Genomic DNA, 24,848 nt, shown 5'->3' with positions numbered 1-24,848 from the left:
ACTAAAAATAGTTATATTCCTACAACAGTGAAAATAATTTAGCTTAGTATCTAATCATCAAAATAATAAATTAAAAGACCAGGCAGCCATATGGTGCTTCCTTTTTCCACCATGTTCCCAGAAGTAGCCTCCCTACTTTAGCCACCTTAGTGTATCTTAAGATCCTAGCCAACAGGAACTAATATCCTAAGGTTTCTGTCTTCCCACAAGGAGTCTTATTTTCTCAGTTTTTCTCTTGCCTCTCTTCATTAAATTTGTCTTTAAAAGTTGATTTAAGTGTGTGTTTTATTCTGCTTTCCCCAGGCACCAAAATTGCCAGATACTGCTCTATATTGTTAGTAGATGGTATACTTATATATTCCAAGAGAAGAGGAAGAAATAACAGATAGGTGATGGTGGTGGTGATGGTAATTATTAAAGCCATTTCAATGTTTGGTTTTGGAAATGTTTAGCTCTGCTTACACTTTCTTTTTTTCATTTTTATTTCCTTTTGAACATTTTAAACACTTATCTTCCCACACAGTCCCTCACACTTCTCCCACGCACTCCCTAACCACTGTCTCTCTTATATCCATAACCAAAAAAAAATAATAATAATAACTGTGTTTCTGTTAAACCCCTGTGATTTTTCTCAGTAATAAGTTGCAAACAGATCAAGAATACAATCGATTCAGCTCATCAAAATGCAACATTAATACAATATTAACATACAATGATACATGGCTTGTTAGATCTAAAAGGGACCTTAAGCCATAAAAGGTTAAAGCATAAAATAGCTCTCTCAGATTTGTCATGCAGTATGGCTTAGTGGGTAATGTGCTGGACTTTGGTTTGGGGGTTTTTTTGGAGTTAGTTTTTGAGAAAGCCTGAGTTCAAATGTGGAATCTGACACTTTGAACTTTGGTAGTTCTGTGAAATCTAGCTCCTCAACCATAAAAGTTTCAAACTGTGTTAGTGGAAAAATTGTCCACAGTTATCAACTGTATTGGAAACTCTTACCTACATTATTTTACTTGATTCTCAAAACAACCCTGGGAAGGTATTATTGTCCACATGACTGTCAGAGAAGTTAAATACTTCTACAAGGTCATTCAATTGGTAATTATCAAAGATAGAATTTGAACCCATTTTCTCCTGATGTCAAGATAAGCTTTCTGTCTGCTATATTTTTCTCCCTCTCACAGAATATAGACAGTGAGAAACACTAGAACTTTACATGTTAAAACTTAGAATGTTAGAACTAAGAGGTACCTTAAACATCATCTTAGTGTGCTTTAAAATGAGGAAACTGAAGTACAGAAAAGGGAAGTGACTCTCATTTCCCAACAGCATGCTGCACTGGCACCATGTTTTAAATACATGTCCTATTTGCAATATTAACAATTTCCTTCAATAATTTGCGCATTGTTGCTTTTGATTTTCATCCATTGCCTCTCTCAGAAGTGAGTCTGAAAAATGCACAAAGCTAAGACTAATGGTATGCCAATGGAAACCTCCCTGGGGGACAAAAAAAAGAAGTATTATTATTTCTTTTTTCATTTCTTCCTGAAGCTAAGAAGCAAATGCCATGAATTTTGTATGGTTTTTCTCTTTTATTCTAAATAAGGAATAACCTGGAAATTAATAAAAAAATTCGTTTTGTCAAAAGTTGACAATTACACGATATGCACATTTAAAAATGTATTATGATTTCTTTTCTTTTTTAAATGATTCAGACATACAAGTTCAGATTGCCCTGGTACAGAATTCCAAAATCTTTGAGTTGGAAGTGTTCTCAGAGACCATCTAATCCAACTCATACTTGAATGAGAATATAGTCAACAATCCATAAACATTTAATAAGTATCTACTATTTGCCAGGCACTGTGCTAAACACTGTGAGGTACAAATTAGAAAGACCTTACAATCTAAAGGGGAAAGATAATACACAAAAGGAAGTTGAAAAGAAGTGGGGGAAAGGGAGACCTTAACAAATCTTGACCTCATGATGTTCCTGAGGTTGAAAGAAGAGGAATAATTAATGGAAAACGAAGAGTTAAGTAGAAAGTTCTGAGCTCTCTATAAAGGAAGTTCTGGAGATTATTGCTGCATTCCCTGCTGGAAAGAGAAAGATAAGTAAGGAAGTTAAGGTGGTGTTAAGTATCAAAATTGAATCAATCTCTAAGATGATGAGATTTTAGATGATGAAGTGCTCTTGGAGAAGGCATGATATTCATAGAATCTCAACCAAACAGAGGAGCCAATGGAAAATGCAGAGGATGCTAGACAAAGAGTCATCTCGCCCTTTCTTGAAAACCTCCAATGAGGAGAACTCACCACCTCTTAAGGCAACCCATTCCACCATGAAACATTCTATATTATTAGAAAGGTTTGGGGGATTTTGTTTCTTTGTTTTACCTTGTGCCTAAACTTGCTTCTTTGCACCTTCTACATATAGTTCTTGGTTCTGCTTTAAAGAGATAGAAAGAACAAGTCTAATTAGTCTTCCAAGTGACAATTTTTAAACAGTTGAAGCTTGTAGTTAGACTTTTCTTCGACTAAACATCCCTAGTTCCCATATTTAGTGCTCACAAGACATGATCTCTAGGACTTTTATTATCCTGGTCATTTTACTGTGGGTGCTCTCCAGTTTTTCTTTTTCTTTTTCTTTTCTTTTCTTTCTCATTCTTTCTTTTTCTAGAGGCAATTAAAGTTAATTGTCTAACCACTGTGTAACCCAGCTGCTCCTTTCTAGCTTTTCCATATCTTTCCTGAAATGTAGTTCTCCAAAATGAGCACAACTCTCCAGATGTGATCTCAACAGGAGAGCATACACAGGGACTAAGGATCATGGAATAGCTCTGATCAAAGAACCCTCATAGAAATCATGTCTTCCATGCTGGAAGAGTTACCAGTAGAATCTATTATGCAAGAAGTTCTCAGGCCACAATAAACTTCCAATCTAAGTGGACTTCTCATAGTTCAGAATTTTTTCCAAAGGGATTGGATCAAAGCAGGAATATTTTCCAAGAGTCCATATTGAGTATAAAAATAGACCTGCCACTGAAACTGCATACCAATTACAACTAGCACATGGCACCATATGTAAATGTTCATTTCTGTGCACAGAAATATGTGGCTTTTCTGTGCATAGAGATTTAAGATGAAATCTTGAAAATCAGGCAATTGGCTTGTAAAAGTTTACATTGATCCTCTGAGGCCATCAAGTAACCACAGAAAATCAGCTTGTTAAATTAAAAATAAAATAATAAAAATTCATGTCTATATCATTTGACAATTTTAAAACTGCTTTCCTCATTGCAGTTCTGTGATGATGATAGGATGAACATTCATACTGCCCCATTTTACAAATGAAATGATGGATAAAGAGAACATTTATTAAACATTTAACATGTATCAAACATTGTGCTAGTGCTGGAGATAAATATAAGCAAAAGAAAAATAGACACTGCCTGAAAGGAGCTTACATTCTAAAAACTTTACATAGGGAAATGCTAGCCAAGAGGGGAAAAGATACCAGGCAAGAGGACAAGAAGAAATTCAGAGTAATTTGAGGAATAATTGAGGTAAAGCATAAATGGGGTCCTTACTGAAATAGTGGTCCCTGAAACAAGGAAACTGAGATATAAAAGTTAATTAAGGATGGAGAATCATAATTTTAGAGTGACAAAATACTTTAGAGATCACATAGTCTAACACACTGATTTTTATATTTTTATGGCTTTGACTTTAGAGTCAGTAGTGTTATGGTGGCTCTAAAAAATCTGGAAAAGTCTGGAAGTTCTATTACTTCCTAGTTATGTGACCTTGAGCAAGTAACTGAATAATCTGTGGCCGCAGTTTCTTGATCTTCAGGGACTATATCCCCAACTTCCTAAAAGCTCTAAGTGTATGATGCTGGGATTTCTATTCTTCTCAAAGATGCTGGGGTTAGAGGGGCATTTATTTACAATTCCCACATGGTTTACTTTAAAGTTTTCAAATCACTTTCCTTATGAGGTAGATTTTTAAAGGATGATTTTGCCCGTTTTATGGATGAGAAAACTGAGGATAAAAGAAATTAAGCAATTTGCCCTCAGTTTACAAAGCTAGTGAGTTAAAGACTCTGCCTCTAAATGCAGTGTTTTTTCCCTCTCCAGAATTTTCATACAGTCTGAGATACATTGTATAAATATGCATTCAGATGACATTATTATTCTGAATGTAGGAGAACCTTCCTTTGGTCTTCCTGAATTTGACTGTCAGACGTTTAGCTTTTGTGGATTGGGTGGCCAGGAATCTGAAACTCTTCTGTTTAAGGTAATGAAAAGGCTCCTACAACACTGTTTCCCCATTTAAATGGGAACAGTAATTTCTGATGGATTGTGTTAGCCGGGGAAACGCAGTAGCAGACTGTCCTCTCAAGCCAGCGGGAGAGCTTAGCCATCAAGGAACAAATTCCGCAGCAGGAAAGTTGAGGCAGACCAGCCAAAGGAAAGGGGGGTCGGATCAAGGAGAGAGAGAGAAGCTGCAGCAGAGAAAAGAATAGAAAGGCAGATCAACGGCAGGAAAAAAAAAGGTAAGAGCAGAATTGACTGAAAGTCAGACCCAGAAACAGAGTTTAACAGAGGGATGGGGAGGTTAGAGGCAAGGAAAACGAAGGGGAGCTAGCTGTGGGGGCTAGACTTAGAAAATCAAGGGACCACATTACTGTTAACCCGCTGCACAAGCCAACTTCCCTATAGAGCCAGCTGCTTAACAAAATAAGGCATTCGGAAAACTCTGCGTTAGCCACGAACAAAGAATAATAGAGGGAAGCATGAAGGCTCGAGACTTTGAAGGGAAAGGATACAGCTGTGTGAGTTTCAGGGGGAAATCAACTGGAAGAGGAGCAGGAGGTGTCATGTATAATTTCATTATGGTCCTACCCATTGTTTGTGCTGATTGATCCCCACAGTTGCCAATACAGAATTTTATCCTGTGGAGGGGATTGTCAGCTATACCCACTGCTTCTTTTCTTTGTGCCCCAAGCCTGCCCCTTTTCTTTGCAGCCTTAGTGTTTGCCTCCATTTTCTAAGTAGCCAATCTGATGTGAGTTTGGGGGTGCTAGATCTCAGGCAGAGTCTCATTGTTTTGTCTTTCATAGAGTAGTCCCTGGTGTTGATTTTAAAACGGCTCAAAGGCACCAGAATCTGAGGCGGGGGCGGGGGAGAAGGGGCTGGAATCTAGTCCTTTGTAAAGGTAACAGAATTAAGTATTGATATCCAGAATCTCAAAGAATGTCAAGGGTCTTATTTGAGAAGAGTTCTAAGGCAAACAGGAAATGTATAGCAGAGTGCCTTATATTGGAAGTCACCTCTAAGTTAATCATTAAAATCAGACATACCATATGTCTAGGATGGTGATAACATACCCAGAGTAGTCAGTTCTTTGTGCAAATGAAAAAAAAAACTGATTACAAATCATAGCATACATTTCTAGTTGAGCTGCTCATTAAAGAGTTATCCTTTTGCAAAATAGGCTTCAGAAAGGTCTGTTATTCATTGATGATTTCTTTCAGATATATATGCCCCCTCCTCTTCTATTCTTCCTCCTCAAAGGATCATCCATAATCAGGAGTTTCATCTTCAAATACAAAGGATGACAATGATGGTACCTGCATTAGATAATAGCTATGGTCCATTTTTCTATATGACTATACAGTAGGAGTGGTAGACAGCATAACATGCTGGAAATGAACACTGAGCTTGGAATCAGAAAGACCTGATAGAAAAGCTAATTCTGAGTAGCTCATAACCTTGTGTGAATTCCTTCAGTTTTCTGAGCCTTGATTTCCTCATTTTTTTAAAAAGGGGAAGGATAGTCCTTTCACTCCTTGTATCATTTGGCTCAGTGGGGATTAGGTAGCAAATAAATGTGAAAGTATTGGCAAAGTATAGGTATGTGGCACCTGAATAAGGACTTAGCCTATGATGTTGTTGAGTGGGAACTCCCAAAGCAGATGAGGTGCCTTCTGTATGGCTCATAGTTTTATAGGGTTGTACAGATATGAATGTCAAACTCTAATAAAAACAGGAGCACTAAACCCCAACTAAGAGTTCAGGCAACTAAGTGGCTCAGTACTTAGAGCACCCAGGTATGGAGTCAAGAAGATTCATCTTCTTGAGTTCAAATTCAGCCTTTTTTACAGTGTGACCCTAGACAAATACTTAACCCTATTTGCCTTGATTTTTTTTATCTCTAAAATGAGCTGGAGAATAGGTGAAAACCAACCTTGCATCTTTACCAAGAATACCCCACATGGGATCATAGAAACTCAGACACTGCTTGAAATGATGGCACAGCAAGTCATACAGAAGGATCTCAATGGATCATATTTTGACTTAGAAAAACACATATTAATCTTATCTATTGTGGAGCTTTTTGTTGTTCTTCTTAAATATTTCCCAATTACATTTTAATCTGGTTCCAATTACACTGAAACAGAAGGGAAGTATTCCAGGCAGAAAAGGGGGGAACTAAAGGAGAAATTCTGTTCAGGTATAAAAGATTAACAAAACTATCAAGAGATAAAATACAGTCCTAGGATGAGGTTTGGAGCCTTATAGACCCTAAAGAAATATTTGCTTAATTGATTTAAAAAGTTAGGATGAGAACTGGGAAAAGCCAAGATTACATCACTTTTAAAGTAGCTGATCTCCCCAGAATATAACCATATCATCTATGACAGGATTGAAGTCCCTTCCTCTCTAAAGTTCTATGATTCTATTAAATGTCAATTTAAAATGTTTAAGCCTAGTTACTGTTTTTGTTCAGTATGAAAAATGAATTTAACATTTAGAAACGGCTAGGTGGCATATTGGATAGAGTAAAATTTCCCTCTCTCTTCAGCCTCTGACATAGAGTAAAATACTGGTTTCAAATCATATCTGTTCTCCATGTATTAACCTAGTTAAGATATAGAGGCTTATTGCATTACACTGACCACAAAAGTATAAATTCCTTGACCATGGTAACCCATTAAATAAAGGAAAAGTTTAAATGGTCATCAGTTCTAGATAATCTCTAATGCTTCAGTTGTAATTTTAAAGGGATGATATAAAGAAGGCTACAGGATGCTAAAAATATCTATTAACATTAACTCAACCATTGAAATTCTTTTTCTAATTATCAATCAATTGCCAGATTATTAGAAGAACTGAACCATCAATATTTATGTTTATCAGGTAGATAAAAACAGAAAAAAGTTAGAGCTAAATGGAAGGATGGGCTTCTCATTGGAAAGGCAAATAAAGAAGTTGGAAAAATTGCCAAGGGATATTTGAGCATTCCATTTTACTGTACTCATGACCAGCATAAGGAAAATAACTACAATGATAATTACAATATGTTAATAAAAGTCCTTAAACTTTTATTAACTCATCATATGGTATCCCAGATGTTATTTTGATAAATAAATTTTAATATCTGAGAAAACAGGAAAATTTCATCAATGGAATGTCTTACACATAAATATACTAAGATTTCTTCACTCTTTCATGTCTGTTAATATAAGACTTCTCAATTTTCTCTGAATCCATGTCTTTTGTCATTTCTCAATACAACACAGTAATATTCCATTTATTTAGTGATTTTCTAGCTATTGAATTCCTGCCATCACAAAAACTTACACAAATATTTTTATACAAAGTGAGTCATTTTTTTTCTTTCTTTGATCTCTTTAGAGAGAAGTCTAATAATTATATTACTGATTCAGAAAGCAAGGCAATTGAGTGGATTTTATAGCTTAATTTCAAATTTCCTTCCAGAATACTCAGAACAATTCACAGTTTTGTCAGAATGCATTAATGTTCAGTGAACATTTAATGAATTTTCTCATGCTATACTTCTAGATAAATATGAACCATGTGAACTGAGAGCAGTTATATGAATTTAACATTGATTGATTGACTTGAATCCTAGAGTGAGTAGTTAATACAGAACAAATATCAATTTGGAGTGAGGTTTGCAGGTGAATGGTCTTTGGTTTTATACTTTTATTAGTCTTTGATATTGACAGATGACCAAAAGAGGGAAAGGATAAGTAATACATTCTATGTGGTCAGGATCAAAAAGGAAAGTGACATATTAGAATAATGGTTCAAAAAAAAAGTGTAAAGTTCTATGTCTAAGTTTAGAAAATAATTTGCATACATTTTAGATGAGGAAGGCATTATTTAACAACAGGTTGGATGAGAAAGATCTAGGGGTTTTAGTGGATTCTGAGTATATTATAAATATATGAAATGTCAGCTAAAAAGCTAATGTGACCTTAGGTTACATTGATGGAAATGCAGTGTCCAGAATACAGGAGGTCTAGTCTGTGTTCTGCCCTGGGTACATCATATTTTTATCATTAGATTCAATTTTGGGTGCTGCATTTTGGGAAGGACAATGAGAATCAGTTATGTTTCTGAAGAAGTTGATTAGGATAGTTAAAGGAGTGTCAGAGTCTGAGTCGATAAACATTTATTATATACCTTCTGTGTTCTAAGTATTGTACTTAGTGCTGGAGGTTCGGTTAAAGTATAGGGGAAATATTTGTCTTAAAGAACAGATTTGGAAAGTTCATACATAATAGTTGTTTTCAAACATTTGAAGGGCTGTCATGTGAAAGAAACATATATATATTCAGCAGTAATCGGTAGAACATTCAGAAATGTAGATTTTAACTTGATATAAAGAATAGCTTTCTAACCACTAAAGTAATGCAGGAGTGGAATGTGCTGTTTCCTTGGGAGGCAACAAATTTCACTTTGAGGATACCTTTGAGCAAAGATTGAATTACCACTTGCCAGGAATATTCTAAAAAGCATTTTAGCTATATTTTAGATTTCTGAAATCTCATGCAGCTCCAATTATCTAGGATTTTGTACAAGCCACCATTATTATTCCCTCCCCAAAAAGATGCTAGTTTTCAACAGGTTAGATTCTGTAAATAATCAATCCTGGTTTTCCATTTCTGCCACTCCTCCACAAAATGCAGATGAATTTAGGTCTGCATCTTTGTTCTCTGTTACTGTCAGAAATGTTATCAGTCTTTAACAAGAGCAACAGCCTCCAGCAAGAGATATAAACTTAATTAGAAATTTTAACTTCAAATACGATTTAATTTTTCCATGTTAAAGAATGGTTTGAGGATATTAAACAAACAAAAAGTTTTTACATTTTTAGAAACTATTTAATTTAATTTAATTTGGAAACTAATTCACTATATATACTATATACTTTATTCAAGCCATCATTAAACAGAAAATCTCAGTTTTGGGGGAAAATGACTTTTAGAAATCATCTAGATGATTTTCTATTATATAAGGACTAGTACCTGGAGAAATAGTTAATAAATAGTAAGCATAAGACTAATAACTATTCCCAGTGCCCTTACTATTAAAGATGCTTTCTTCCTAAGTATTTGCAATGAATTGAATGAGGTAATATTTACAAAATACTTCACAAAAATGCATCATACTAACAATAATGATGACCATTACATAGCACTTTTTTTAAAATATTGTATGTTTCTGAAGCTAAACCTTCTTTGGGAGATGGAGTTTTATATTGGGCAAGCAAATTTTTCTCACTTCCTGTATTCCACAGAAAGTGACCCAGAACCTTCCTGTTGAACCAGTTCAACTAAATAAAATATTGTAAATAGTCAAGTTTTTTTTTTTAAGTGCAAGTCACATGTACTATGTACTATGTACTATGGATGGAGAATATAAAATAAAGAATTAAACAATCCCTGACCCCAAAGCTTAAATACTACTCTAAATATGAGCTATAGTACATATTATAATAAATAATAAAAATGTGATAACATTAACTATTCATATTTATTACAAGGATTTGGTTATCTTCTTTTCAGTAAAGGAAGTAAGAGGGAAGGAAAATAAATGCTATTTAATTAGATAAATAATCTTAAAATATATCAACATATGGTAATATGAGAAGACTAAGAGACAGACAGAGAGAATTAGTACCTGAACCTGAGCTCTGACATAATATAAAGATTTTGAGAAGCAAGAATAATAAGGGGAATATAGATCAAGCATGGGGAACAGTGTTCTTTATGTCTGGAGCCAGTATAAGTATTGGTCAGGACCACCATTCATGAAAGACAAGATGAAAATACCAAAGTAATTGTTGATTTATACTTGAAAGTCCTGGCTGTACACCTTCAAAACCAGCAAAAATAAAATATGTGCATGAACGTCATCATTAATTAGATAATAAATTATATTAACAAATACTATATACAAATAATAGGTCTCCTTGGAGATCTTCAAAGGCGTATCAGATATGTTCTAGTGGGGATTCCTTTCATGTTTGGATTAGAGTAGATAATTGCTAAAGTCTGTTCTAATTCTCAAATTCTGATAGATATATTTTTAAAAAATAAATAAAATATTTAAAATATAAAATATTGTATGCATATAATGTTTTGCTGTTTTTAAAAATCATTTCATGTGACCTTGGCAGAGAACTAGCACAGTGACTAGAGCCCTAGGATTATAAACAGAAAAACTGAAATTCAAATCTAGTCTCAGACATATATTAGTTGCATGATCTTTGGCAAGATTTCTATCTGGTAATGGTAGTAATGGTAATAATAACAGCACCTACCTCCCAGGATTATTGTGAGGATCAAATGAGATCAATTTTTAAAGTATTTCACACAACTTTTGATACATTATAGGTGCTTTGTAAATGTTTGTCTCCTTGTCCACACATTATGTGATTTGATCCTCAAATCTCTGGGTTAGATAACGAAATTATCACCCCCATTTTAAAGATTAGTAAACTGAAAGTTAGAGAGGCTGTATTTTGTCCTAGGTCATATAATTAGTCAGTAAAGAGCCAGGATATAAACCTGGGTCTTTCAAATCCCACTCTAACAAAAATGAAGGTCAGGAATCTATTAAGTCTAAGGCAATTTGCCAATCCAATTAAAGGAACACAGAAGACCAGAATCAAGTTACCAAATTGTGGCTCAAATCTCAGTCTGAAAGAATAAAGTTAAAGTCCACAGATTGGAGAGTAGAATATTAACAGGCAAGCAGAAGTGGGATTCAGAGTTAAATATTTAATAGTTTTTTATGGTTTTTTTTTTGTTTAGTTCACATTTTGTGTTCCAGGAACAGTTGTAGTACACACTTTCAATTGGTGATCATCTCTATCTTTAAAACTTGAGGTTTTCTCATGGAATTCTGGGGGGGGGGATATGTTTAATGTTATATTGTATGTATTATATTGTAGTTTTTGGATCAGAGTAGACCTATATACTATGCTAGTTGCCCAAGGGTCCCCATGTGGTTGTACCCATTTTCAGCTTATATCTCTCCATCTTTTTCATGAAACAAACATAAAATATTTTTCATTTGCTTCATGTACACTATGTATTTATGCCATTCCTAATCTATTTATCTAGTTACCCATTAAAAAAATCAATAAGGATAGTCTGGCATTATGTGTCCTTGATGAAACCATATTGGCTCTTAATGATCACTGTCACAGAGAGGGAGGGCAGACTCAGACAAATTGTTATTCATAAACTCTTCCTTTTATATGCTACTGCATTTTGCCAGAGTTACATAAAGTCATGGTAACTATTTTATAATTTGGAAATTCCAACTTCTTTTCATTTAAAAAAATCAGGATAACATCTGTATTCAGTATACTTAATATGGAATGCTACATATATAACTTCTCTACTTTAATGCTACAGATACTCATCTGGTCTCTACTAATTTTCAAAAGTCACTAACAAAAAGTCAACAAACATATATTCCACTTCTTTCAGTCCCCAGACATAATTTGTCTGGATCTGCTAATTTGAATTATTGAGAATAATTGTTATATAGGGTGACTTTAGAAAGAGCAGTTCCAAGAGATACATAAGGGGAAAATCCAGATTGCAAAGGGTTTAGGAAAACATAGAAGCATTGATTGCAGGAATTTTTTTCCCTGAAGTTTAACCATGGAAGGAAAAAAAGGAATGAGAGAGCTGTTGAACAAGGGAAAAAAAGATTAAAGAAGTGTATTTGTTTTAGGAGCAGAGACTGTATTTCTAGATAGAAAGAAAAGACAGTGGGGAAGAAACATGATAAAGGATGACTCCTGGAGCAAGATCATGGAGGAGGCAAGAGGGAATAGGTAGAGAGATTGGCTGTAGTGAATAATAAAGGATATCTCTTCTGTGATCAGAGGAAAACAGAAAACTGTGAGTGATTGTGACTAGGTGACTGCAAGGAGCATGACCAAGAGTGCAGAGACATCCTAAAGAGTGGTCACATTAGCCCCTGCCCTAAGCAAAGAGAAAGAACCAATGGCAATGCTTCTCCTTACCCTTCATACTATATATGCACACCTAAGATGATGCTTAAAATGTAACCTGTTCATATGTTTGCATCAAACTCATTTTAAGTTATTTATTTAACCTGATGGAGCATGAGGTCACTTTAGATTCTGCCCTAGTTTATTACCCCCAAGCATGAAATCACTTGCTAGTACTAGTCCCCTGTGTTCTGTACCTTACTTATTTTAATTGAAGTCTTGTGCCAATTATTAGATGGATTCCCACAAGAAAATCCAATTGTCTTTTTTTCATTATTAAAAATCCATTTACATTTGTAGCTCTTAGCTACTGGGATTTTTTTCCAAGATAAATGTACTGAAAATGTCCAAATTTGATTAGTGCTAATAATAGGTCTTTATTAAGACCTGAGTTGCCAAGATACTGCATATAGCGTAGAAATTGCCATGGTCCCTGCCATTAAGCAAGTGACAATGTAAAATGTTGGGATCTGAAATGGATTTGACTGGAGGATGGGTATGTTAGATGTATACACAGGTCAGGCAATTGAAAAGATCCCTGCTGTCCTTAAACTCCTCTGGGGCACTGTTAAAGATCATTTTTACTGGTGGTATGTGGGAGTAATACTGAACCTCATAATTAATGGCTGTTTTTGCATGGCCATTGGTCACTGTGCTCCTCCTCCCTGCTCTGTTACTAGGAGGATGCAAGATGAGAGCTTCTCATCGAAGCTGCTGCTTATGTATCAGTCAGACTCTTTCAATCGATGGCCTTTTATACACCATGTGGTATTGCTGCAAAAAAAGTACAAAACTTAGAATCTGCAGACCCACAGTCAAATCCTGATTCTTACCCAGCAATTTTTTACTTAACTTTGTTTAGCTTCAGTTTCCTCTTCTAGAAATTGGGTTTAACAACATCTGACTTGCCTACTTCCCAGGGTGTCTGTGAAGATAAAATGAAATGTTTTTGCATGCAGTCCTCATAATCGCACTACATAAAGTGTTTATATAATCTTTCTACTTATTATTTAGGCATCCATGAACTGAAACAAAACAAAAGTTGTATAAAATGTTCCTTCTATTGTCTACATTGTTCAGCCCATTCTTAGGATACAGATTCAAGAATTAACTTTTTTTGCATTTGGAGAGAGATGTTTAGAACAGATACCAGCAGGAGTAGAATATCATTAATAGAAATAGGTGCCATGGGAAGATTGGAATCATTCAAGGAGACTTGGAATTTCCCAAAGAAAATCCAGCCTGCTCTTGTCCTCTTCCTCATTTCATCCAACTGTGCAATAAGTCCCAGATATGCATACTGGTACAGAAAATCCATGGGTTTCTTTCCAGATGCATACTATAATCAGGATAAAATATATTCTCCATCCATCTGGAGGTTTTCTCCACTGATGGTCAGGTCAGCTCCTTTGAGTCATTACAGGTCTCTTCCAGGCGGGTCTTCAAGTGTTTCTGAGATGGAATAAGCACAATGTTATCTTTGAACAGGAACTTTTAGAACAGAATCAGATACCTGTATCTGCAAATTGACTTAGAAAACCAAAAATTCATCATATTATGTTTTTTATTTATTTTGTTAAGCATTTCTCAATTATATTTTAATCTGGTTCCTATATACTGTAAAATTTTGCAGTGATCTTGTAGCTTGTGGGCTATAAGTTTGACATCCTAGATCAAGAGGATTTCACTATCCATATTGAATCGTTCTTCAACTTAGACACTGTTATAGACCTCTGCCATCACAGAGATATAAATACCTTTATGAGCATGCATCTTCCTATTTTTTTGTTTCATTTGATGTATATGATCAGAGGGTCAATGAATAAATGAAGAATTATTTCTGCTAAATTTTTCAAAGAATTTAGAATGGCTTTGACATATGGATAGTAAACACCTTTTTGGAAAAGAATCTTTAAGGTGGCATTTTGCAAACAACTGCTTTTTTCATAATCAACAAAAAGTAGGCAAAACAACTGCTTTTTTATAATCAACAAAAAATAAGAATAGTAAAATGTTATTTTCTCTATATCTTTTAGTCAGTTGTAAAATAGTAAAGATGCTATTCATTTTTATCACTTGCAAAATCCAACTTGTCCTCTTCTAATACTCTCATCAAAACATCCTTGATTTGTATATAGATGACATACACAGAGAGGCTATATAGAGAAAAGAAAGGAAATCGTGGTTGGTAGTTGTTGATGTTTTCTATTTTATTTTTTATTCCATTAACAAAATTTGATATTGCATGATTTTGATTTTTACTCCTTTTCTGGATAGCTTGCATATCAGTATTCTCAGAACTCTCATGATTTTTTCTTTTACGGCATGAATCTCCATATATTTATGCTTAATGCAATATGATTGTCATTTCCATCTTTCTTCTCCTTAAAACCATTTCTTTTTCTCCCACTAATATATCTTGAACTGTAATATTAGGGTCTAAGTAAGATGGTTCCATTGTTCTTAATAAAAAATCTTTGTTAATAATAATTCCAGATTTTTTGTTTTTTTCCATTATTTTCCTTCTTTTATTTTTATCCTTAGATACTCTTTGAATAACTCAAACTCTCAATGACTTATCTGCTTTTTGATATGCTACTGTTAATAAGTACTCACAATCCTTTAACAGATTTTTATAAATTAACATATATTATCAATATTCATTGCTTTTGGCAACTTTGGAAGTGATATTGGATCCTTCCAACTCACTTTCCTCACCTGTAAAATGGTGACAGAAACAGTGTTAAATCCATTTCACACATTTATGAAGAAGTATTTTGCAAAACTTTAAAACAATAGAAATATATGTTATTATTAACAATTTAGCAAGTAGATGTAAATTAAAATGTAATATTCTGTCATGTGGGAAAATAAATGTTTAAACAGAAACTGAAGCGATGGGTCTTTGCCCCATGATATATTCCATGGTCAATAAGCACTCCTTATGTAATTGCTGCTAGACTTTGTGCTAAGCCCTGAGGATACAGAGATGCCAAAAACAGTCGCTGCACCCATGCAACTCATGATTTAAAGGGGGAGATAATAAGGAAGTAGTCACTCACTAGAAAACTCATGATTTTATAATTAAAAAAAAGTTTTAAAGAGATAAAGTTATTTTAGAGCAGAGAAGCTGAGGCCTGCCTTTAAGTTAGACATCTGTATATAACTATAGGGCATATTATTGTAATCACTGTTTCACTGTAATCATATAATAAAAATTAATCTTCCTTATTAATCTAGAAGAATGAATTTTAATTTTTTAAGTTACATAATAGCTTTATTATATATTTAAAAGGAATAGCAAGTTATACATAATAGATCTGCAGTTTCATGTGCGATCTTTTTTTTTTCTACTATGTTATGGAAATGTTTGTTTCATTTCTTAAGCTTAGAATAAAATAAATAAAAATAAGAGAAAAAAATTAAGTCTTCTTAGAGCATATCTAATTGATGCTAGTGAATTAAGTCAGTCCATAGCAGAGATCCATCCATTTCTTTGTTTCCCGTTTCTGAAATTCATAAGGTATTTGGTCTCCACCTGGTCCAACAACCAGTTTGACTGAATTCCTAAGTGATGAGATCAAGGATTTTGAGAATAGCTTATTGTGATTACCTGACCTTATTTTCCCAGAGTTGTCATTTATTTCAATACCAGTCAATTCCCTGGAGATCTGAGTTTCCAATGATAATGTTGATTTCTTAAAGAATGAAATTTTTAAAGATTGTAGCATCTTCATTCTTGCAAAACTCTGCAATCAGGAATTACTTTAAATGTTCTTAAATAACTGACATGTTGGAGTAGTTTAGAAGAGAAATGGATTGAATGATCTCTTGGGTTTCTATCCAAGACTGGGTCTTAGGGGTTTCTCTACTCCCTCAGTAATCACTGACTTGACCAATATCATTGGCATATTTCTAGGAAGTGGTAAGGATGATAAAATGAAATGTAGATAACAAATTAATAAAGCACCAGTACATTTGGAATTTGAAAACAAATTATATCATTGGACAACTTATTTTTAAAGCATCTCTTTCTGAAAATGTTTCTGAGATGGGAATCAGTTTCTTTCATGCTAAAACAGAGCAAACAAAACCTGTGACCTTAGTAAATTAGATACCTCTAGAAAGAAATTTACAGGAATAGGTACAAGATGGCTCATACAGCCAAGCTACAAAACACTAATCAGTTTAGCAAGGATTTTTAAAAAAAGGCATGGAAATAATGATGAACCATGAGTTAAATATATTAATAATACACTTGGAGAGTTAGGAGGAAAGCTTTCCTGATTTGCAAAAAATCATATATTATTTCCCTCTCAAATTATTTAACTACTCTTTATTCTCTATATGCTTATAGAGTATATATTATCTTCTCCATTAGAATTTAAGCTTTTTGTAAGTATTGATTATTCTGTCATTGTACTGTGACTGTATAAAAAATTCGAGAGACACAATTTCTGGGTAATTAACCATTTTACTCATCATGCTGGCATATAATTAATAAAAAGAGTCAGTGACACTCTCAGATGCCAAAGACTTCTCATAGAATTTACTCTATGCGTATATGACCCTGGTAGAATGGATGTACCTGAGGCAATCTATTCTGATTGGTTAACAAATAATAGGAAAGAATGAATATTATAATGGAGACAGACCTTTTCTAATGAAAAGTAGGTTGAGTGGCTTTAATCATATCATTTTCTTTCAAATCACCCCTAGCCTTGGACAATCAGAACAAAGAAGTTATCTCTAATCAAACCTGAGTAGAACACAATGAATTTCCTCCAATATCATTATCAATAATATCTTTCATATACTGACTTGGTTTAGTACACAAGATTTCTAAAAGGAAAAAATCCTGTGTCTCTCCAATATTAAATAATTAGTTATTTAATAATCATTTCTCTTACTACTTGTATCCCTAACACCTGGGACATAGCATATGCTTGATAAATATTTGTTGATTGAGAGACAGACCAAGACAGAACATTTAATAAGTACTTACCATGGTCCAGGGACAGTGTTAAGCATTGGTAATGGAAATAGAAAAGGAAAAGCAATCCCTACCCCCAAAGAGTTTACATTTGAATGAGAGTTCATTAAAGGGAGTCAAAAAGGAATGGAAGGGTTAAGGTGCCCATGTAGGAACAAGGTAAAGAAGTAATCTTAGGAATTACAGGCATATCCAAATTTGAAATAAGAAGGGCTGGTATGAGTTCTTCCTGAATAGAGCTTTGGAGAGAAACTCATCAATTAAAGAAAGATCCATAAGGGGCAGAAGTATTGCCAGAATGAGAAGGCCACTTGGACAGAAGGGAAGAAGTTACCTGAGGAGTCATAATGTTAAGGTCTAGATTTAGGGAACCAAAATGTGATTAGGGTTTCTGGTGGTCAGGGAGTTAAATGATAAGGTCTAGTGGCAGGTTTGGGGTTCAGGGAACCAAATGAAGAGGTTTGGCTCCCCTGCATCCCCTTGGGATTTGGTGCAAGGGTAGGGAGTTTTGGGGACTCCCTTCTGGCAGCACAGAGGTTCTCTGTAAAGGAATTTACAGACCCCAAAACCTGGATTGATAAAAGAGATTTATTATAGGGATTGGGAAGTAAGGTTAAAAATCCTGACAGAGAGGCATAAAGTCTCATTAGGGAAATAGGTGACAGTAAAGAGAAGATGGCACTGGAAAAGAATATTGCAGTGGGTGGAGGTTTCCATGGCATAGCATGGCATGTTTGAAACCTCTGCAAAGAGAGGATTTTACATTGGCTCTTTTATAATAGGAGCTTTGGCTACAAGCTGAAGGGGGCTAGTGGGTGGAGTTTCAAGATGGGTTTCAGTTTGAGCTGAATTTGAATAGAATTCAATGAGTTTCAGCAATGAACCAACCCCCACCTAGATCACAGAATGTCCTTTGAGCGGGGTCTCTCACTGAGGCAGAATTGAAGGAGATTTTCTCCTTCAAGGATTTTTAGAGTTTTGGGGTCTCTTCTTCAATAGGACTCCCTGATGGATACAAGTCCTTACTCCCAATCATATGCAGAGCTGAGACATCTCCAGGACTTCTGACAGCAAGTTGCTTACATTTCTCAATATACTACTTTTCAGTCACCTCTGTGCTTTAGGAAGACTGGGGAAATTTGCCAGAATCTCTAAAAAAAAAAAAAAAAAAAAAAAAAAGGAAAACAAAAGCATTTTTCTTCAAGATAAAGAAATATCTGTTTTGTTAAGGTCTACCTAAGGCCAAGTAGGCTAAGAGAATGTGAATGACTGCCTTCAGAGAGATGATAAAATTTTAGAAGATACAGTGGTATGTGTTGTAGTGGAAAGGATGATATTTGGGGAGTCAGAAGTCCTGGACTCAATTTTGTGTTCTACTGATTATTATCTGGTTTGTGGGACAGTAGTGACCACAACAACAATCAGAGACTCTCAAGGTAAGGAAAAACAAAAGAAGGGATTATTACCATCCTGTGAGAAAGGGCAACTCCCACAGACAAGGTATCAGTGGAGGAATACAAAGCACAAACTGTAAAACACAAGATTATATTGACCAGAAGCCCCTCCCCTTTTTTTCTTCCATTTTCTAGGGGAGTCCAGGCTTGCCTTCTAAATGTAGAAGTCTATTTCAGAAACAAAAGAATATTAGTAAATAAAACTCTTAAATTTTCCCCAGAGAACTGCTATATGAGTGGATATTCTTGGATAAGAGGATTGTTACCTGAATTCCCAAAGCTATCATTGCCTTTAAAAGAAGTGCTTAAATGCTAATTAAAAGTTGGTGGGAAACAGGAGGGAAATGTTCATCTAAGAACACCTGCAGCTTTTAGCTATAACTCAATTCATTATTGCAAAGTCTCAAGTCACAATTAGGGCATAGGTTGAAACTCATCTTTATGAGAGGTCTTCATTCAGTCTATCCTATATACTGAGTAACTTTTGAAGTCACTTAACTTCCCTGGACCTCAGTTTCCTCAGTTATATAATGACAAGGTTGAAACTCTTTGGGTGACCTCTAAGAGGATTTCTAACTCTTAATTATGATCCTTTGGTCTCATGAAATATTGAGCACTGTGCTACAAAAGACCAAAGAAAACAAAAAAGAGTTCATCTAAAAACAAGTGAAATTCAGTTAAACATAAGAATTATGGAAGAAAAGAAATAATATTTCTGTAGCTATGCAAGAAAAGAATAAGCAACCATATGACCTAGAGTGGTGAAATATCCATTTACAGAAAGGTAGGCTCTGATCCAGTTTCTGGAAGGAATTTCAAGATTCTTCTAGCTCTCAATAGAGAGTTATAAGGTCAGGACCTCAAAAATCTCTAAAAGGATCACACTTCAGAAAGATGATGCATTTTGGCTTGTAATGTAATCATCCCAAATTCCCCATTCTTGGAGGATGCCCTGGGAAAAAATTTCCCTTAGGCAGAGGAAGGCAAAAAAATCTTACCCTCTATATTAATACAACCTTCTTTAGACTAAAGAACTGGGGTAAATGGGCATAATATAAATATATGCCCAAAAGATTAACAAATTTGCTTTTGTTTCCTATCCCCAATTGGATTTAAGAATGACTTTTTGCTGGAAGTATTTTGTTTTATGTTTTTTTTTTCTTTTAAGCTTTCTGCCCTCCTCTCAACATATAAAGAAGGAGGAGAAAGGGGAATGGAGAGAGACAGGGAGGGAAGAGAGAAGGGGGAGAGAGAGAGGGAGAAGGAAAAGAAGGAAGGGGAAGAGAAGAGAGACAGAGACAGAGAGAAATAGACAAAGAGAGAGAGAAAGAGAGAGAGAGAGAGAGAGAGAGAGAGAGAAAGAGAGAGAGAGAGAGAGAGAGAGAGAGAGAGAGAGAGAGAAGACTGCAGTATCAGCTCCAGGCATTCTTGATTCTAAATTGTCAAAATTCATTCTGGAAGCATGCATCAGAAACAAGGCAGTCAAATTCATTCAGGAATCAGACAGGGTTTCGCAGTCAGGCCCAGAGGGACAGAGCTATATTGCTGATGTTGTAGTGGGTTTGGGAAAGAAGTAGAAGAAATTCCATAAATTGGAAGTGGGCTACTTCCAATAAAAAAAAAAATAGCTACCACAAAATAATCTCCCCAGGATGTTAATTTACTAATACATATTTATCATTCCTTGTTACTCGTCTTTTTTCTTTTTTTTTTTTTAAAACTGATATAATTTAAAAACTGATATAATTTTTACTTTTTTTCTCGTTTGGATGGCAGGTGTCTATTCTAGCACCCTAGACAACTTACATAAGCCAAGTTACAGCACACACTAAAATCCCAGCAGAGGTAGGGAAGCAGGAAATAGTTTCCAATGAAGTCAGACAAAAACATTACCAGACATGAGTTTTAATGTCTCTCTGAAAGAAGGCCAGATTGTGAATTTAGTCAAATTATACACAGACTTGGGTTAGAACCATATTTTGGTCTGGTCTTCCTTCTAAGCTGTGCCCCTGGGAGCTCTTCCCTCCCCAACTTTTTTCTTCCTATCTGCTCCCATTGGGAAAGGATCACTAAGTGGACAATAATTTTTCCATCATCAGAAAGGCAATTGAATGGCATTCTGTTTGTACCTCTTTTGTGCCTGTTCTTTTCTATTTATATGTTAGCCCCCTGTTAGACTGAAAGCTCCCTGAGGTCAAAATCCCTGTCTTACTCAGAAGTGTTGTAGAAAGAATTCTAAACTTGGAATCAAGAGGCTTAGTATCAAATTCTGGCTCTAATGGGTGGACAAGCCCTTCAGAACTGTTCCACAATTATCACAGATCTCACTTTGGGGCAAGTACCATAATATCCTACATTTACATAATATTCAGGAAAGGGAAGAGATAGGACCCTTCCCCATGTTGGAAGAGAGATAAAGCCTCTAAGGATGAGGAGCATGACTAGGAAAGAGCTCATTGAAGCCATTCATTTGATACCTTTTGATTTCCATAATGGACTGGATAAGATGATTGCTGAGGTCGCTTCCCATTAGGATATTCTTTGAATCTGTGAGAAAGAAGGCATGGAGGGGAGATTCTAAAGTGTGCCTCAGAGCCTTATTTACCAACCTCCTTAATTCATGGGTTGTTCTTTTTTTTCTTAATGTGTCCATGTGGCCATACATAATGAAACATCTCCATCATCTTCTCTTGCAGGTGAATGGCATTGACCTTCGCGGAGCTTCCCACGAGCAGGCTGCGGCAGCCCTAAAGGGGGCAGGACAGACGGTGACCATCATAGCACAATACCAACCTGAAGGTCAGTCTGGAACCCGGTTTATGAGTTTTTAATGTGTGTGCATGTATGTGCATGCTCAGATGCAGTAAGCCAAGTTATCACCAGTGATGTTTTCCTAACCATTAATAGAGAGACATTGGTAATGGAAAACATGTCATTCAAGACTCAAGAACTGACAGTTGCCAGTATGTGCTACCTCTCTGCTTCCAGGCATTTGGAAATGCTTGCTTGAAAATAAGAATTTAATTAAATGGCACCTGGCATTCGTTTCATTTATTTTACATTCACATCTATTATGTTTCTTGGTAATGGAATCTTCAAAAACAAGTAATTAAGAATTAAGAGTCACCCATGCTGTGACAATAGACCATGTTCTATAAACTGTCTTTTCTCCTTTCTGAATTTCTTTAACTCTTTCTGGTTAACATGACTTATGGACATGCAAACCTTTTCTCTTTCATTCTCCCCCACCCTGGTTTTTGGTTAATCATTGTCATTCTTCTTGTTGGAAGTTGGAATTTGGAATTATCCAAATTATAGGCTTAGGCTCTTTAAAACCTTTGTTTCTATGACTAGAGTAGCATATAATGAATCAAATAGGAAGAGAAACATCATTCAGTAAATTGCTCAGTAGTTCTAAGAAAGAAACTGATCTTTGATTAGCTCAATTCTCTACAAGGAACCATATAAAAAGTATGAAAAGGTGATTTTTACTGTCAAGGAATTAGTTGTTCAGTCATTTCAGTCCTATCTAACTCTTCATGACCCCATTTTGGGGGCATTTCTCGACCAAAATATTGCAGTGGTTTGCCATTTCCTTCTCTAGTTCATTTTACAGAAGAAAAAACTGAGGCAAATAGGGGTAAGTGTCTTGTCCAGGGTTAGGAAGATTCATCTTTTTTGAGTTTAAATCAGATGCTTATTAACTGTGTGACTTTGGACAAGTCAGTTAACTGTTTCAGTTTCTTCATCTGTAAAATGAACTAGGGAAGGAAACGGCAAACCACCCTAGTATCTTTTGCTGAGAAAATCCCAAATTAGATCACAAAGAGTCAGAGAAATGACTAAAAAACAGCAACAAAACCAGAGTCACACAACTAATAAATGTCTGAAGCAGGATTTAAATTCAGATCTTCTGACTCTGGGCTTAGTACTCTATCCACTGTGTCATTTATCTGCTCTTGAGGAAGTTGGTTTACTCCCATTTTACCTCAAGGCACAAAGGGAAAAAAACAATCTTCTTCAATGGTTGAATATGGCAGTACTGACAAGAAAATACAAGATGTCAGGGTAGAAAAGTTTCCATTGAACTAGAGAGAGACTAGTTCCTTTAGTCTTTTTTTTTTTCCCCTAACTAAATCCATTGTTAGCTTTCTGTGTGATGTTGTGCTTTGGCCATTCATTGCCTTGAGGCTTCACAGACTCCTTTTATAACACAAATATAAGTTCCAGGATCAAAGGAACTACAGTAAAACAAAAAATATTGAAATATTTGCTTTGTTGTCTTAGAAAAAGTCATTGTCTTTAAACAGTGAAGTAGCCCCAGAACAGACTGGAAAATAAGCTGGACGCACTGTTGCATATTTTAAAAAGAGACTTTTTCTTTCCTAGTCTGCTCTACAAAATCTTTGCATTTTTTCTCAGTTCAGCATCGAATGAAGATGAGTGACTATAAAGTGTCCATGTTACTATGGCGAGCAAAGAGGCCTGTGTCAGTGCAATTTGATGCCAGAATTAGGTTTCAGATAGCATTCAATCAAAAGCCATGGCTTTTCTAGGGAATTCTGATATTTTCTGTGTAGTTAGCTTTGTTGAGTCTTTGGAAACTTGTTTTTAACACCCAAGGTGTAGGGCAAGTGCTTACTGGCTCTTCTCTCATGTTCCAAGAATTTTACTTCATAGAACCCTACCAGATGATAAGATAGTGAAGGTTATATCCTCATGTCTGAGGACCTTCCCTCTCCCAAATGGAAGTCAAAGGAGCTGGGGACAGCTGTGCAAATAACCTTGAACAAAATCCTTTCAGGCTTTATGGGTTACAACAAAGGATGCCCTAATTCTATCAGTTTAGATCTTCATAGTCCTCTGATCTGCTATTGCCCAGCTTTCATTCCTTTAAGCAATCTGCTTAATTTGAGATGTAGTGCTATATTTTATCAGGAAGCCTGTTTTTAGAACATGTCTTATAAGATCATCTAAATTGATTTTTAAAAGAACACTTAAAAAAAAGAAAAAGAAACATACACATGAAATAAAGGTATACTTCCCATTTTCTCCAACAATGCCCCCCTCAAAAGGACAGATTACAGATCAGCCATGTTTGTATGGCCTGACTTTTTTGATTAGATAATCATTTTTAACTAAGCTTTGATTTGCCATTATTTGAAATTTGTGTAGAAACTAGTAACCCAGGCCTCCCCCTCAAGTCTGATTAGTTATTTTTTTCTTTGCTGTTTTAAAATTCACAAAAACAACAATTGAAGTCATCTCATAAGACAAAGTTGATTTTTTAAAAAAGAATATTCCATTAAAATAACATTTCTCCCTACAGTCTTGGTTCTATTGGCTGTAAAGTATTTTGTGATTTCCTGAAGGCCAGACAAAGATGAAGTTTCCTTTTCTTCTTTCTTTTCATTTACAACAAATAGAATGATAGATCTGAAATGACATTAGAAGTTATTTAGTTTTTATATTTTTACCATGTTTAACATATATTGTATTACATGCCATTTAGGAGAGGGGGTTGGGGGAAAGGAGAGAAAATGGAATATTTTCAAGGGTCAGTGTTGAAAAAATTATCCTTACATACATTTAGAAAATAAAAAACAATAAAAAATTAAGTTATACTAGAATTTTTAAAAAATAAAGTTAAGGAAACTGAGATTAAAAAAAAAGAAGTAATGTAGTTTGGTTGCCTCATTTCACTAAGGAAACTGAGTCCTGAACAAGTTAAGTGTGTCACCCAAGGTCACACAGGTGACTATATCAAACCAACAAGCAACTAAGAGGTTATTATGATGTTCCAGACTCCAGGCTAAGCACATACCATATGAAAAATGATTTTTTAAAAGTCTCTGCCATTAAGGAGTTCACATTCTAATGAGAGAAGACAATATGCAAACAAATACATACCTACAAGTTATGTTGTGGTTATGGTCTACTCTAAATGGAAGGTAAGCTTTAGGAGAAATGGAAAAGGGGGGACGCTGGAAAAGGTCCTTTGCAGAAAGTGGGATTTGAACTGTCTTGAAGAAAGGAAAGGAAGCCAGGAA

The 24,848-nt window shown here is 35.1% G+C and overlaps 1 protein-coding gene across 7 annotated transcripts in view; it reads left to right on the top strand.

The window, feature by feature from the left end:
- DLG2 (discs large MAGUK scaffold protein 2) overlaps positions 1-24,848 on the top strand; it is a 1,520,398-nt gene that overhangs the window by 1,079,401 nt on the left and 416,149 nt on the right. For all 7 annotated transcript variants that reach the window (XM_031963714.1, XM_031963717.1, XM_031963716.1 and 4 more), the window contains one exon: positions 21,495-21,597. In XM_031963714.1, coding sequence (XP_031819574.1) covers positions 21,495-21,597 — 103 coding nt within the window. The remainder of the gene's footprint in view (positions 1-21,494; positions 21,598-24,848) is intronic.

The sequence above is a fragment of the Sarcophilus harrisii genome, chromosome 3, assembly GCF_902635505.1.
Source record: "Sarcophilus harrisii chromosome 3, mSarHar1.11, whole genome shotgun sequence".
Lineage (NCBI taxonomy): Eukaryota > Metazoa > Chordata > Mammalia > Dasyuromorphia > Dasyuridae > Sarcophilus > Sarcophilus harrisii.
The sequence above is the reverse complement of the archived record's forward strand: the minus strand, read 5'-3'. Positions and strand labels throughout refer to the sequence as shown.